This window comes from Lissotriton vulgaris, chromosome 1_1 (genome assembly GCF_964263255.1).
Source record: "Lissotriton vulgaris chromosome 1_1, aLisVul1.2, whole genome shotgun sequence".
Taxonomy (NCBI): domain Eukaryota; kingdom Metazoa; phylum Chordata; class Amphibia; order Caudata; family Salamandridae; genus Lissotriton; species Lissotriton vulgaris.
Window position 1 is genome coordinate 1013928693 of NC_141685.1, and position 17435 is coordinate 1013946127.

The following is a 17435-nucleotide window of genomic DNA, read 5'->3' on the forward strand; positions in this document are numbered from 1 at the left end:
AGGCCTGAAAGCCCGAAACCGGTCCTAGGATGCTGGTTTCCAGTCCAGGAAAGACCTGGCCTGGCAGTTCGGGATGGATGGTTCCCACTGGGCGCAGGGTCAAGACTGATTTGCATATGGCTAGGTCCAAACTGGAATGGCATGGTGAACAAAAAAACGATGGATTTAGGCCCAGATCTCTACACCGGGGTGAATGTATGACATTGTTCTGCATTCTGTCCATCAATTGTTCTTTTTTCACCGTTTGATGGCCTTTGCATGCATGCAGTAGTACTTCCTGTAGGATTTGGAATCATAGTTGGTCCTCAAGCATTAAAACAGAGGTCATGGAGGTCCAAAAGCGACGTACCACAAGAGTGGCTCTGTGTAAATCCTGACAACTTCGGAAGAGATATTTACCGTATTTAACAATGCCAATTCAAATCTTATGGTAACTTCGAATTGGCATCGACAGGCATAGAAAAAAGAAATTGACATTAGTGCGCCAGATTAGCGCCTTGTGTGACTGCTTTAAAATTTGGGGCGGTTTCAAGAGACAAGATTGAGTGGTGGCACCACTTACTGACACAAAAATTATTACAAATTTTCCGGTTCCAACATGGTACCTGGAGGTTTCAAGAGGCAAGAAGGAATCTGCAGGTATAAATAACCATCAGCAACATTACTATTGCACTTCAGGTCATTCAAAGTTAAGGGGTTCATCTGTAATTTAAACTTCGTTACCCCTCACATTCATTTTAGTTCACGGATTGCGCTTTAGATCTGTTCTGAGGCTATATGTTTTGCTACTTCGAGTAATGTGCTGCTCACACCCCATATACATCTGATGGTTTTCTTTCTTTTTCTCTCGCATCTAAAATTATGGACCTTATTTTTTGCTTATATTTACGATATGCAACACCCACAGCCTTGCGGCTGAAGGACAACTTTTTTTAATTGCCAAACCAAACCTTGACCCGGTATTTAGCCATGTAACTGTAAATGTTTTTCCTCTTTTGTTTACCGGTTAGTTTTCCGGCTTCCATGTACTGATATATTTTCATGCATTCTTTAAACACTTAAGAGTTGATTCAGGCACATAATTTCTTAAAAAAGGTCAGTTTTAACATGTTTCCTGAACTGCGGGTAGTTTGGTTCTGCTCTTAAGCATTCAGGGCATTTCACCGGTTGTGGCAGGGTACTCCTATGGATCAGCTGACAAGGTTCAACCGCTCCAAGGGGTTTTAAATTCAATGCACTTAACACAAAATAATAAACTCTCATAGCATAAATAATACTTAAAGAGCTGATGTCAAATCTGATGGAAACAATTATCCTGGGGTTTCTTTTTATAAAGGGAGAAAAGAAAGCTATTTAACAGAAATAGAGTACGAATCTACAAGACAAACATACTGACAGCAGTGGTTTCTATGCCACATTCACCATATGAAACTGAAGAGGAGAGCCCTTCTAAAGTAATGGCTTTTTCAACCTTTTGATGAGAGTAACACAAGGTAAGCTCTAAATGGTCAGTGCAGTCACTTAGTGAACTATTCATTTCCCCACAACTCTGTTTATTTTGCAAAACAAACTGACTGAATAACAGCCACCTTAAATATAATTTTATTTTTTTAGGAGACATAAAACAGAATAGTCTGAATGTGCATTTGACAGTTGAAATGCAATAAATGTGTTTGTGACAGTAATTGCCATAACATCAATGTTAAGCTCTTCTTAATGTGTTCCAATGTTTTCTTTATTGTGAATGCCCTTTTCTGGAAACCTTAAGATATCTTCGAAGAGGAGAATCTTCAATTTGCTGGAAGGATCGCAAAGCTACGAAAAGGAAAAAAAGAAAACATGCTTGTAAAATGTTTTTCGAGGCATTTGTCATGCTTGTTGCACAGTATTATCTCAGATCCTCGGAAAAAGGATGTCGCTCTAGACTGCAGCATGCTCTAGCTGAACTGATGAGAACATAGCAGCATGATACTCTCTACCAGGCATCTCTTCTGTAACAGCATATACTGAGAAGATACATTTCAGTGACCTACTTATTTGAAGCACAATACAGTTGTACGAGCGATTGGCTCTGAAATTTCTTCATACACAAGCGTATTACCTCAAAGTTAAGAAATGACCACTTCATAATAAACTTCGTAGGTGACACTTCTAAATAAAAAAAAATCCATAAGCTTGCTTTTTTCTCGGAAAAAGCCATTTAAAAAGCAAGATACATGTAAGGTAGCAAGATGGAGCACGAAAATGAGACATGATTGGAATGGATGGAGGAGAAAGAATAGAAAAAAGGAGGACACAGGTTCGCATCAGAGTAAAAAAAAATATGAAAGCAGAAGAATTCAGAATCGCGATTTGCACAAGGTGGGTTATTTATTCTTTGCAACCCATTAGTAGTTTGTGTGGAATTTCTGAGGTAGATGAACTATGTTTGGCAATTCAACCTGCAGTGTCATGTACTCCTTCTCAATGAAGGTCAAAGGACATTTAAGACTTGTCTCAATGTTGACACAGGTGACGAAAACGGGATAAAACCCCATGCATGCAATTAACGCCAGGAATTGCCAAATGGCGATACAGGTTGCAAGATTATTCTTACAAAGAGGAGTACTCGTGTCAGGAATATGATGTCATGATTTGAGTGAGTGGGCCTTAAATGTTAATGTACAAATTCCTGAAGAGGAGATTGGAGTGCAAGAGTGCTTGGCAAATTCAAATACTGCAATGGGTGCAGATGGAAGAGGAATGCAGTTTGGGAAGACAGGATGATGAACTGTTGTGTAGAGAGGTGACAAATGAACACCAGAGATGGAGGTCCTAAAGTCAAACGAACGAACAAGGAAAATAGTGCATGTTTTCACATTCGCAGAGAGCTGACTTTGGAAGGTTGTAGGGTGAGGTGATTAGGTTTGTTGGTGGTGCAGCTGAGTTAGAAGGTAAAGATCTACCATTTGGATTGTGAGGGGCTCGTTAGAATGAGTCATGAAACAATCTGGGAGAATTCTTGGTGGCCATTTCTGGAAAAGTCTGGCACATTGTGTAAGGTATTGTGGAGCTTGTATAGGCAGTCAAAGCGGTACAAAATGGGGGTGGTGATGGACGGAGCATCTGAACCAATCAAACACTCACACCCAGTCAACAGATCTGGGTTTAATCCATCACCGTTCTTTAGCCCACTCTGACCCCCCAGTTCAGACATGGCCATATGCAAATCAGTCTGTCCCTGTGCCTCATGGGAACAGTCCAGCCCGAACTGCCAAGCCATGCCTTCCCTGGACCGGATTCAAGCTTCCTAGGACCGGTTTCTGGCATTACAGCCGTCTTCAGCCAGGCTTGCTTGAATCCAGTGGCAAAGTGAGCAAGGGACTCACGTCTGAGCATACCCTGCCAACTTATGGTGAACAAAGCGGTACAAAAGGGGGGTGTGATGGACGGAGCATCTGAACCAATCAAACACTCCCACCCAGTCAACAGATCTGGGTTTAATCCATCCCTGTTCTTTAGCCCACTCTGCCGCCCCAGTTCAGACATGGCCATATGCAAATCAGTCTGACCCTGTGCCTCATGGGAACAGTCCAGCCTTGGCAGTTCGGTCTGGACTGTTCCCATGAGGCACAGGGTCAAGACTGATTTGCGTATGGCCATGTCTGAACTGGGCTTGGTGAGCAAAATAACGATGGATTAAACCCAGATCTGTGACCGGGGGTGAATGTTGTGCCATTTTGCAACATTCCGTCCATCATCTTGTGTGTTTTGCTGTTCACCCTATGTGGGTAGGGTATGCCCAGACGTGGGTCCCGTGCTCACTACGCCACAGGAGTCAAGCTATCCTGGCTGAAGCCGGTGGATAGCCAGAAACCGGTCCTAGGATGCCCGATTTCGGTCCAGGGAAGACATGGCTTGGCAGTTCGGTCTGGACTGTTCCCATGAGGCACAGGATCAAGACTGATTTGCATATGGCCTGGTCTGAACTGGGGTGGCTTGGTGAGCAAAATAACAATGGATTAAACCCAGATCTGTGACTGGGGGTGAATGTTTTGCCATTGTGCAACATTCCGTCCATCATCTTGTGTGTTTTGTTGTATAGGCAGTGACATGCCCTTAGGGGCGGCACCAAGACTGTAGTTACTGTCAAAGTGCCACAGAAGGTGTGGATTAAGCTAGCAAAGGCTATTGGGGGCCTTTTGCAGTTTTTGGAGGAATATGGGGATGGTGGGCTACTACATAACATGACCAGAGGTGAGGTTTGTTGACTGTGCATCCACTACGATAATGCTCGAGTTTTTGAAAGACGTTTTTGGTTGGGAAGGTTTACCGGACAAGACGGTTACTGACAATGGCAAACAGTTATGGTCTACAGATATGGAGGTGTTTCCCAACTGCACTGCGGGGTAATATGCAAGGACATTGGTATGTCAACTCATAAGTAATGGTCTTGTTGAGCGAATTAGTAGGGTCATTAAGGATATTTTGGGCTGTGCAGAAGACACCCAAATTTGGGGATTTGCTTTCTGTGTTGTGCAGGGGCAAAGTGACTTGATTCAAAATTAAGAGAATGGATAAAACATGGTGTGGTTCCTGTGGGCTAGGTTGGAAGGTTTGGGTGAAAAAGTGCCAGTTATATAGATCTGGGAAGGCCTAACTTTGTCGCAAAATTCTATATGGCACTTTGGAGGAACTGAAAGGGAGTGGGACAAGATGGACTTCTCTTTACTCTGTGAAACTTAGAACCTCGAATCTATTAGTGATGTGTGTATAATTGTTAGACCTGGCACCTTGGCGTGGGTCTCCCTTCCATTTTTGCTGTTGCCTCATGTGTTTTTACTGGTGTTAGATGCTTTGGGCACTGTGCTACTGCTGTCCAGTGCCACAGTGCAAGTGCTCCCTATTGTAAATTGATGTATGGATTAGTGATTCCATGAATGGCTGATTTGGTTTACTTGTCAGACCCTAGTACAGGTACAGTGCACTGAGTGTGCCCCCCATGGTAGGCCCAAGGGCAGGGTGCATTGTAAGTATAAGGTAGGACATGCCCTGGTGTGTGTGTGGCATGTCCTAATAGTGAATTACAGCCATTTTCGTTTTTCACTATTGTAAGGCTACCTGTTCTCCATAGGCCAGAATGGGCAGTTAGATTATTACATCATATAATCCTAACTGACTGAGAGAACATGGTAGAAATTAGAGTTTAGTATGCCTGAACTCAGAATGATAAAATACATCTTTTAGTGAAGTTGGTTTTAACATTATGTGTTTGAAAATACCACTTTTAAAAATTAGGTATTTTCTTGTCTAACTATCCAGGTCTGCCTCTGCTAGGCTGTGTATTCATTGTCTGGAGTTTGAGTGACAGGGCTGGAGGATTCCAGGAGACAGGGCGAGTCAGCCCAGTGGTGAATAGAGAGATCTGCATCTAGATGGGAGGGAGGAGTTGCACCTGGGACCTGAATAGGGCTGTGCCTTCCCTCCACAATGCCGGCTCCATCCCCTGTGGTGCGTCGGATGTCTCTGCCCAGCACTGTGAAAGGAGAGAAGGAGTCATGTCAACAGAGTACTCGAGTGCTGTGCCTTTCCTCCACAATGCTGGCTCCAACTCCTGTGCGGCGTCTGATGTTTCTGCCCTGCGAAAGGAAAGAAGGAGTCATGTAAACAGAGTGCACCAGCACTGGTTTGGACTAGACAAAGGCCCCTCAGCAGTCAGAGGACAAAGGATTTGGGGGTATAAGTATTGGGACCCTGATCCCAAGAATTTAGATCACTTTTGGACAACAAGAAGAAACCTTTGCTGAGGAGAGGAACCTGAAGAAACTGAGGAGAGACTATCCCTAAGCTGAAGTGCTGCTTGGGGGATTGGCCTGCAGGGGTTGCCTGGCTGCCAAAGAAAGGAAAAAGGACTTTGTGTGCTTTATTCAACTTCTAAGGATCTCCAAGTGCTTGAGAGAAGAGCTTGCCTCCTGCCGAAGTCTCAGGGACAACAGACTTTAACCCCCAGCTCCCCAAGAGTTTTTTGGAAGTGCCTGCTGCTGTTGTGGGCCTTCTGAGGGACTGCATGTCGCAAGGAGCTGGAAGCACGACTCAAGAGGGAGCAGCGTGTCGCCGTCGCAGCCATCGCATCGTGGATGTCGCCGCTGTAGCTGTCGCATTGCACCGCATTTAAAAAAAAAAAAAAGTCCTGCAACCCAGGAAGAAGCGTGTCGCCGTCGCAGCCGCTGCCGTCGCATCGTGGATGTCGCCGCTGTACCTGTCGCATTGCACCGCATCAAGAGAAGCATCTCGCAACGAGGAAGAAGTGTGTCGCCTTTGCCGCATTGTGGATGTGGCCGCTGTAGCTGTTGCATTGCACTGCATCAAGAAAAGCGCCTCGCATCCAAGGAGAAGCGTGCCGCCGTCGGAGTTGCTGTCGTCGCATCATGGAACAAGGGTGTCGCCGCTGCAGCATCATTCGAGACTTCTTGCAACATCGGAGAAGCGTGCCGCATCAGGAAGAACTTGACGTCTATTTCTTTGCACCGGATCTTGGCCGCATATCCATCTCTGCAACACTTTTGCTGCCCTGCGTGTCGCATCTTAAGGTACATTGACTCAAAGTGTTGCATTTTAAGAACTAAAGAGAACTAAGCTAAACCTACCATTACCAGGAGAAGTGAGGCTCAATGGTTAGAGCGGCAGACCCTGATGCAGAGGTCTAGCCTGGGACCAGGGTTCAATTCCCCGCCTCGGCGGGTCTTGAGCTCAAAATTCCACGGACCTGATAATTCTCGCCTCGGTGCCTATTCTAATCATAGAGTCCCACTCTGCAACTCTGGGCAATAGCTTGCTTAATCTCCACAACGGCCCCCACAACGCTAAGGATGCCTGGCCGTCACCCTGGGGGTGCCCAGGAGTGGACGCCTCACAGGGAAAGCCAGGACGGGTTCCACAGCGGTATTCGTACAAGCGCCTTGAGACCCTTGCGGGTGAGTAGTGCGCTACACAAGTATCAATTTACATTTTAAGTACAGTATTGTGGATTTTTGTCGTTTGTGGTCTTGTGTTAAAACTATATAAAGAATACTTATTTTTAATATAAAACTTGTGTGGTGTCCATCTGTAGTGTTGTCACTTGATTACTGTATGTGTTCACAAATGCTTTACATGCTGCCTCTGAGATAAGCCTGTCTGCTCGTGCCAAGCTACCAAGAGGGTAAGCAGGTGTTATTTTAGGAGTGTACCCCCTTACCCTGACTAGAGGCAAGGGTCCCTATTTGTCACAAGTACCTACCTGTGCCAACTAGAGACCTCCAAATCTAACAATATTCAACAGGACAATGGAATCATGTGGGCCAGAGCTCCAGCTTTGGCAGTTGCGGCCATCTGAGGGTGCATAAATATCGTGTGCGGTTTCATGATTAAATTTCACAGTACATACAAGACAAACATGCATCAATCTTCTCATGATAGTCTTGCAAGAAAAGCAAGTAGCAGCATGATAACAAAAAAGAGCTTTCAATTTTTTTTTAAAACGGGGCATAGAGGAGGATGCTCCTGAAACAGTGAAACAGAAAGAAAGTGCATAACCACACATACCCAACTGAAATACAGAAAGGAAAAAAGTAATAAACAAAGTGAACACAAAGAGGACGGAATGCAAATTCCGAAGAAGTTAATTCGATATTAGCAGACTTGTTTTTAGTTTGTTGCTGTTGTGTGCATTTTGTTAGTGTTTTCCAATGCTTTAAAAAATTGTTAATGGTCATGGACGTGATGTTTTTTTCAGTACTTTTGAAGAATGCAGCTTTTATTTTCTTACTTTTAGTATTCCTATTGCTCATTATTCCGTTATTCTGTGCTGCTCCTAACGTTCCATTATGTCCCCTCACATCCCTGCTGATCTCATTTCCCAGCAAATAAATTTCTCTCTAGTAGTCCTGTCCCATCCCCTGTCCAGGATGAACACGAATGCCAATGTTTGCACATCATTAGGATTTAATTGCTGCAGATAAAAGGTTAACTGTGAGCATTTAAGAAACCTTACTGCTGCCCTATTTCCCAAAGATTGAAGAGTGAGGAATCTGTGGTTAGATAGAGTATCCACCAGAGGAGAGTGTTACAGAAGGAAAGTGGTGTTCTGTTGCAGTAACTCCTCCCCTCCACCATTTTTACAGATTTTTGATGCACTTTTACTGAGTGTGTCCTGGGTCCCTTCTAATCAGGTTCCCAGGGCCTTTGTTCTTTCTCTAAACTGTAGCATTGGTTCCCCAATTGGCACACCTATGGGCTGCATATAAGTCCTTTGTAAAAGATACCAGTGGTACAAAGGGCCTTGTGACCAGAGAGGGTCCCTTAAGGCCGCTGCATGTATTGTGCCACCCTTACGGACCCCACACTTAAACACATACACTCTGCCACTGCAGACTGTGTTGTTGTGTGACTAAACTACCCACCACTACCTGTGGCATAGGTAAGTCACCCTCTGACAGGCCTTACAGCCCTAAGGCAGGGTGCACTATACCACAGGTGAGGGCACAGCTGTATGAGCAGTATGCCCCTACAGTGTCATTGTCCATTCTTGGCCACTAAGTGCAGTGAGGCCATTCTGAGTACATGGGTTGGGTGTCAGTCAACACGAACTCCACAGCTCCATGATGGCTTTACTGAAGACTGGGAAGTTTGGTATCAAACTTCTCAGCATAATAAAGCCACATTGATGCCAGTGATGGATTTATTAGAAAGTGCACTCCGAGGGCATTTTAGAGATGCCCCCTGAAAAACGACCAACTATTAGTGTATTGGCTGACTGCTCCCTGTCAGCCAGCCACCACAGGCAGGTTTCTGACCCCATAGGGTGAGAGCCTTTGTGCTCCTGGAGATAAGAAACCAAGCCTGCTCTAGGTAGAGGTGCTTCAAATCTCCCCCTTGCAGGAACAGGAACAGCAACACTTGGTGGTGAGCCTCAAAGGCTCTCACCTTGTGTTATGTTGAATTGGGCAGCTCCAACTAGTAGAGATGCCCACTCCCCCTGTCCAAGCCCTACTTTTGGTGGCAGGACAGGCAGGAAAATTAGAAAGCAGAGTAGAAGTGTCCACCTTAGCCTGGCACACCCCTAGGGTGGGCAGGAGCGGATGTGAACCCCTCTCTTAGAAATTCTCCATCTTGAATTGGAGAATTAGTCCCAATAGGAATAGGGATGTGTCCCCCCTCCCCAAAGGGAGGGGCCATGCAAAAGGTGTAGTCACTCTAGGGAACAGTAGCCATTGGCTACTGCTCTCCAATCCCAGTAATACCCTTAAATTTACTATTTAAGGGCTTCCCTGAACCTTCTTCCTCAGTTTATGAAGATTACGAAGAAGGACCAAAAAACCGTGAGACTGTGGAGGAGAAGGTGACAACTGAGTTGACCCAAGCCCTACCGGCCTGTCTCCTTCTCCAGAGACGCTGCTCGAAGAAACTTTTCTTCTGTGGAAACTGGTTGTCCAACAAAGAAACTCCAAGGACTCCAGATCCAGGCGGATCGAGGACCCCTGCACACTCTGCACCAGACGCCCACGACCCAAGTTTGAGTGACTCGCCTATACTGTGAAGTCGCCCCAGTGATCCGGACCACGTCAACATCGCTGGCTGGCCTCTCAAGGAACCCCCCACCCCCTTCAACGTCTACAGCCTCTATTTGAAGCCCCCCCCCCCCGACAGCGACCGGAACAAGCTGAGAAAACCAGACACCAAAAGGTACTCTGCATCCTCTGCCCCAGACCTTCGGAGCCCAGTTGACGGTGCCCAGGTATCTCCCAGCTATCCAACTTAGCCATTAGTCGCCTTCGTCCAGCCTACTGGTCCAAGCATGCAGCCTCTTTCCTAAACCAACGATTTCCATTGGAAAGCATTGGGTGCCCAACACTGATTTGTATGTGCCGCTGGTGGTGCAGCTTTAGTGCTGCATTATTGCCCCCCCCCCCCCAATGCTCACCTCAATCCCCAAGGCACTTGCCCTAAGACCGCGGGTACCTACCTGCAAACCATGCCTCTACAAGGTGCTCCCCCGGCTCCATTGGATATCATCGGGCTAAGTGACCTCTGCACACAGCCACTCTAGGCCGCTGGTGGTGCAGTACCTACCTGGTCTTGAACCTTTCCCTATGTTGGGGAGGTAGGTCGAGTACTTACCAGCAAACTGCTTTACATTGTTTTCCTCCACAGGATTGCATTGTAAGTCTATCTGTTGTATTGAACTGTCTTAACTTTTTCACTGCAAAAGCTTTCAACTGTACTAGATTGACATACACAGAAAACATTAACACTAAGATATTTAAATGTATTTGCAAAACATTACTGCATTCTTGAAAAGTATTGCTACGTCTACAACACTGTAAAACCTACCTGCCCCAAATGATTCTTGGTTCTAGAATAAAATAAAGTAACATTCTTATACAAACCATTTGTTATAGATTCAGTCTTTGTGTGTGTGCTATTATTTCTTGCCTGAGTCACAACTTTTGCAAAAAGCTGACCCTAGTCCCCAATTCCGGTTTGTCTGGGAAAAAGATGATGTAAGCAGTTTGCACCGAGAGCGCATAAAAGCTCATTCATGTGGATGCTGGAGTAAATGTGATAAGAGAAACAGTTTCCAGAGAATGGAGACCCAAAGAACAGCTGTGCATTGGCATCAAGGAAATCAGATGATGAAAGTCAGGACCAAACTGAGGTCCCACCATAGGTTTTGGCGGAAACATGTGTCAAACCTTTTAAAAACCTGATCACAACAGGCGATTTAAACTACGACAGCTGGTCCGGCAAATGCAAAAATGTTACAGCGGTCAACAGAAAACCTTTAATTGTGCCCACTGTAGGTACTTACTGGATCAAAGACAAAATAAACAATAGCACTTTGGATTAGCCAGCAACGGTTTCCAGTAGGGTGCTCCACACAAGGCCACAAATGAGCTCCAGGGCCTTGCACAAAGGTATTTTTTTTTAGAAGTTTGCAAATCAGCAAAGATAACATCCACAACCTCAGGAGGTAGACTGAACACAGTGAACTGCTGCCACTCAATGTCCAAGCATGGACGAGTAGACTGAGCGGGCATGAGTGCAGAACCCTGCCCTGCTGATGTGGAAGAAGGTTCTCTCGTACTAGTAACCTGATCAGGGGACTGATGCACTTGCGCAGGAGCTTAGAGTACTACACCCTCTTTGCCCAATTTGGAGCCTCTAGGATGACTTGGCCTTGGTCGTTCCGGATCCTCTTCAAAACTTGGGACGGGTGAACTAGAGGTACAAAGGCATATGCTCTGCTCTAGCTTGAATGCATCTCATAGAGATCCTTCTTGGGAACTCTTGAGCACAAATGTTTTGAAGCTGCACATTCTCGATGGTGACAAAAAGATTTAACTAGGCTTCCCCCATTGCTGGAAGATTCCCTGTGACATCTCGAGATGCCAGCACTCATTCTGATCAGCTAAACACCACAGGACGAGTTAATCTATCCTGGCATTCACAAATACTGCTAGGTAGTTCACGGCCAGGGATTGGCCCCGACGGTCTAACCGACTACTTGGAACAGGACCAGTGCTGAAGTTGAGCCAGTAGGTTCCAGTGCTCGGCACCGGCACTTAATTGGCAACACCGGCACCGACCCTTATGACCGTCATCAACACGGTGGCGCTGCTAGTCTAATGGTGAGATCAGTATCACAACATGTGATTATGAATTCAATATACTTTAAAAATGACTAAAACAGCCAGCCAAGCTATTTTTGCAGCCTTGGGTGCCCTAAAATAGTCTCCTTGCGTTTGCTTTGGTTTGCCATAGTGTGAACTGTCATACTTGTAAAGTGTGAAATGTTAGTAGTTGTGGTGGGATTGACAGCAGGAAGGGCTTCAACTTCAGGCAGACGGGCAACAACTCCAACAGACTGAGATGGAATCGTGTTTCCACCAGAGACCAGAGCCTCTGGTCTCCACCTCTCCCAGATGACCTCCCCAATCCAACAATGATGCTTCCATCACCACCGACAACTGAGTGAGGACGGGAGAGGTGTCATTTGCTGGAGATGTGGTCAGCAGCCACCACTGAATATCTTTTTCAGTCTCCTCTGAAAAATTGAAGGAATCGATTAGCTTCCCTTGGTGCTGAGCCCACTGAGACTTCAGGCCCCACTGCGGAGCCCATTTGAGCCACCTGGCACAGATGACAAACAGGATGCAGGAGGCCAATATGCCAGGAAGCCTCAGTGCTGCTCCCCCTGAGATCCAGAGTAGATACTAACACTGGGATCATAGCCCCTAATGTCCTGGACTCACTGCAACTGAGAGAAGAACCTGAACAGCACTGATAAAAGAAAGTCTTACAAAGGAGTCAGGTGTGACTTCGGCACAATGATCGAAACCCCAGAGATGTAAGAAGTTTCAACATCATGTTCTCTGAGGTGGTCTACGATTGACTGAGGCAAACCTGCCTTCAACAGAGAGTTGTTGAGGTAGGGGAATATTGTTATCCTAAAACTCAGAAGATTTGCTTTGACAACCGTCATTCCTTTCATGAACAACTGAGGGGCACTGGGAAGGGCGAATGCAAGCACAGCAAACTGGAAATGCTCCTGGCCTACCCTGAACCCCAAGGTAACATCAGAGGGTCTGCAGGATGGGTATGTGAAAATACACATTCTGCAGTTCCAGGGCTTCTATCAAAGAAAGATAGAACCTGTGTGTCTTCAAGTTGTCCTTCTGTGAAGGACAAAGTCTTTCATCCTGCTTTGGCACCAGGAAGAAGCAGGATTAACATCCAGTCCATATTTCCGTGGCCTGCACCTTCTCTATGGCCCTTTGGAGAAAATGAGACTGCTCCACCTGCAGTAAATAGGCTAAGCGGTTGTCTTGACCGTTTTTTTGGCTCTATTTCGGAGTGATGAAGACTTTAAACTTGCTCACACCTATAGGCTGTATTCTTACCTTGTGTTGGCCCTTTTAAGCCCTTTTTCCAGACCTAGAAGAGGATAGCTGCTTTATATGATGATAGATCCCTTATTCTTGACTCTAATAGAGGGTGGATCCTGTGGTCCTGACTTTATATTACACATTGGTATGGTTTGTGTAGGTACTCTGACAGAGCTAAGGGTTATTTCATCCTTCTCAGGCCTACAAGGCCCAGAACTAGAGAGACTCCATTTTGCTTCCTATCCCTGCAGAGATGAGATGTTTGAAGGGGAAAGGTAATGTTTATAGTTAAGCCTGTTGTCTGCTAGGGGAAAACCAGCCAGGGCTGGTTCTTATCCGAGGAATGTGTTTGTCTCTTGGGTTCAGACGTAACATGCAGATGGTTACTGCGGCTGCGCAAGGGGCCCTGGAGCTGGCACAGGAATTCGGTGGGAGGCAGCCCTCTGTTGGAAATTTCCATGAGGGAAGAGCATTCTATAATAGTGAAGTGCAGAGGCGGAGTTAGTTAGTTGAGTTGGAGGAGCGGAGAGAGTTAGTTGCGCTGGAGTGGTAGAAGCAGTTGAGTTGGAGGAGCGGAAAGAGTTTGAGCTGAAGGCAGCTGAGCTGGAGTTGCAGAAGGAGTGGAGAATCAGAAAGAGTTTATGTTGAATTGGAGCAGAGGAGAGGAGTGGAGTTGCAGGAGGAGAAGAGACAGAAGCAGTTACTTATCAGGAGGAGTTGTGAATAGCTGGAGTCTGAAGTAATGCCTTTTAGAAGAGACTGAAGTTATATCGTGGATTAATCTGTGGGAGCAGCTGGAGTTAATTGGACATTGGCATGGAAATATTCAAACAGAGTGAAGAAGCTAGTGGAGCGAACGGTTATCAGAGCGGCAGAAACCATTAGACTGAAGTTGGAAGGTGGAGAGAGTCCGTGGGGGAGAGGAGTCCAGTGCAAAGTAATCAGCGCAGATGTGTGTCCAAGAGTGCAGGAGAGAATCTAATACGAGCTAAGGCACAGACAAGAGAGGAGCCCAGATGACAGCTAGAGCAAGACTTCATACTAATCAGGTGATATCTGTTCTGTTATATTAGTGCTTTTATTCCCTAGGCTATTGTATGTCTAATCCTTTTCTTTCAGCGGTGTGTTACAGTTACAGAGACCCCGCAGATAATCTTGTCCTTATACTGTATGTCTAATCCCTTTCCTTTCAGCGGTGTGTTACAGAGACCCTGCAGATTTGTGTATGTGTATTCTATTGTTATTGTAATAAAGATACCCCAGTTCTTAGTGAACTAGTGTGCATGTGTTGTTCTTATGATAGAGAGCGTTTTTACTCTTGCATACAGTGTGTGTCTATTGTTCTTAAAGCACAGGTAACCTTTCCTTCTAGTCAGGTGTTACAGCCAGAACAGATGCTGCCCCTGATCCGGTAAGTAGCCACTGAATAATTAGGGAGAGAGAGGAGCCCTTGAGCTAGGGAAATATTCAGACACTAAGTAATTCGGCCATCCCATAATATTATTGTAGTAGCGAACCCTTAGTGAATAGTGAGAGAGACTTCCCAACATAGAGAGAGAGCTGAAGGTATTCATAGGAAAATGATCTTGAGAGAGCACCGGGGGGATACGGTGTGTAATGAGATCGCCTCTAGGGAAAGTGACGTTAGTGAGAGCATCAGGTGGAAGCCTGATGTGTAGGTCCGCCGGATTGTGGATCGGGTTGTAAGTGAGCGAGCACTGGGAGGGAGACCAGTGTTTAGGTCCGCCGGATTGTGGACCGGATAAAAAGAGAGCACTGGGGCTGCAGCCCAGTGTTTATGGCACACCGGATTGCGTGTCGAGTGAGCACTGAGGGTGATCAGTGTGTATGGCACGCCGGATTGCATGTCGAGTGAGCACTGATGGTGATCAGTGTGTAATGGTAAATAATCAGAACTGCCCCAGGGTAGATTAGTCTGGACCCATGTGGTCGCGAGACTATGAGGTATGAGTGTGGTGTAGGGCATGGATGTCCTTAGTAATCAGTGAGTATTCCTAGTAATCCCTATAGATTTAGTGGTGTTTCTGATGATATGAGCTTGTATATTGCGAGTTCCCCATCCTCAGGTAGGTACCCAGGTGCCTGGATAGATGGGTCCTGAGGAGGGAGGTGGTTACGTTCCGGCTGGGTTGGAGGTGCTCCAAGGAGCTGATACCATCTGGTCTGAGAACCCGGTCGTTACATCTGGCGTATTCGGCAGCTTCGCACATGTTGCGCAGAGGAGGGAGCCCTGGTCATGTCTTTGGATAGTTTCCCATTAGTTGTGGGGGAGTGCCCTAATCGCCAGTTACATCTGGCGTCAACGAACGTTTTACGAAGCCTGTGTGCGCTGTATTGGTTTTTATCTTGATGGTTTGCACTTGGCACGAAAATTGGCCTATGGGCTTGAACAGTTGGAGTGTAAGGAGATTGCAGTACATCATGGCATTTGACTTATTCAGGGTGGAAGAAATGCTTTTCATCTTGGTGTTTGAACTGTCAGGCTTGAAGGGTGACATTACATGAGGGAGCCAATTACATCTTTGTGATGATCCAATTGTACAAATGTGTGTGAAAAATGCTTTTATATTGCCCATTAAATTGCTTGCTGCGTTTGCTTATGCTGTGCTATGTGAAATGTGTTCAATGTAATATGACTTGTGGAGTTCCTTGTAAATAGCGCCATGTAATTATGGCTTGTGAGGTGCATGTTCTCATTTTGACTTGCTGTGTTCCTTGTGAATTGCGCCTTGAATATATTCCTTGTGAAGAGCATGTCATTTTTTGGACTTGTTGTCTTTCTTGTAAATATGGCTTGTGAATAGCGCCATGTAATTATGGCTTGTGAGGTGCATGTTCTCATTTTGACTTGCTGTGTTCCTTGTGAATTGCGCCTTGAATATATTCCTTGTGAAGAGCATGTCATTTTTTGGACTTGTTGTCTTTCTTGTAAATATGGCTTGTGAATAGCGCCATGTGGATATGGCTTGTACAGAGCATGTTATTGTTGCGTTAGGCAGGAGAGAGCTGGATCTCTTTCAAATGCTTGGGGAAAATGTTTTGTAGATGTGCGCTCGTGTTATTTGAAAACGTGGAGTGATAAGTTCTTGAATTTCCCATGTACTGCAGACATTGGGGAATGATTGTGTTTGAGCTGCCAAAGGGTTAATATCTTGAATTGTGACGGCAGTATTTATTTTAACATGCTGTTCAACATGCATGGTTATGTGAGCTGACACTAAAAGTCAGTGAGTGTTTAGATGAATGGTGGTTTGATTTGACTTTCATTGGTTGCTGGGTTCTGCCTATGTGCTTTGTCAGCTTCCTGACAGAATGGTAACATTTTGCATGGAGAGAAAAAGCGGTGTTCATTTAACATTCTATTTGAAATGCGTCCACGAATTTGTGTGGGTTTGCTTTGAAACACATAATTTAATGTGTCTGACTCAGAGGTCGGAAAGTTATAAATCAACCAGTCGGATTGAGACAAGGGTTTTCAGCTGTGGATGGCACACGAACCAGTGTTTTAATTGATGCTTTCGCGGTTGTGAAGAACGAAAATATAAAAACAGACCCATCATAGAATGTGCTTTTAATTAGTGAAATGCAACTGTGTGCTTTTAAAACAAATGTGTTCTAGAAAATATACATGATTATTATTTTTTCCAATGCAAGCTGCCCTTTAGAATAGCGTGTGAAAGTTAACCCACTCAGTTTGAAAAAATGGCTATTTGAAAAATAAATGATGTTGAATCTGGCCCTTTTTGATAGGTAGAGTAGAAATGCTTGCACACTAAATTATGAATTCTTGGTTTTGCAATGCAAAATTACATGTTGCCCCTTGTTTAAAAAAGAAAAAATGTAATGTGTTTGCATGCAATGTTGTTCTAATTATTTTTCCCTTTCAGCCAGTAGCTGTTTTTATGATAGATTTATTTTAAAATGCTAGCATGTGACTTAGTTCTTAAAAGTATGTCTTTATTATTTTGCTTTTTACCACGTTTCAATCTGCTTCATTTAGTTAGAAAATACTGGTCAGTGCTTCTGGCCTGGGAAAAGCTGTAATGTTTTCAGTTTCAAGGCATCTGCTTTTGACCTTGACTGATATGAGCCCTGCATCTGTTCATGCTCTGAGTCTTGAAAGGGTGGAGGCCATGGGTAGCTTTTGAGAGCAGAGAGAGCCAGCTTGTTATTCTTGGCTATATTCCAATTTCTTTCCGCGGAGAAATGTTTATGTAAGGGGGGGTCAAGTCGCTCTTCCTTGCTGTTGGCGCAGACAGCTTCATTGACTTCAGATAAGGGATCCTTGCACATGCAGAATAATTGGCAGACGCTTGGCCCTTGGAGTTAGATAAATACAATAGGCCTAAGTGAGCTTCCCTGACTAGAGATTAGAGATGCTTGGACAGAATGGTTGGCAGTAGCCTTGCTCCTGCAATGAGATCAGCATTTGGCAGTGATTCAAAATTACATCGCACTGTAGCTCGGCTCCTGCTTATTTTTTGGAGCGGATTCAAAACTCTGAGCGCG

The 17435-nt window shown here is 45.2% G+C and overlaps 1 protein-coding gene across 4 annotated transcripts in view; it reads right to left on the reverse strand.

Moving 5' to 3' along the window:
• Positions 1-1586: 1586 nt before the first annotated feature.
• DSN1 (DSN1 component of MIS12 kinetochore complex) overlaps positions 1587-17435 on the reverse strand; it is a 341302-nt gene continuing 325453 nt past the window's right edge. For all 4 annotated transcript variants that reach the window (XM_086961432.1, XM_086961414.1, XM_086961423.1 and 1 more), the window contains one exon: positions 1587-1815. In XM_086961432.1, coding sequence (XP_086817558.1) covers positions 1736-1815 — 80 coding nt within the window. In that variant the 3' untranslated portion in view covers positions 1587-1735. The remainder of the gene's footprint in view (positions 1816-17435) is intronic.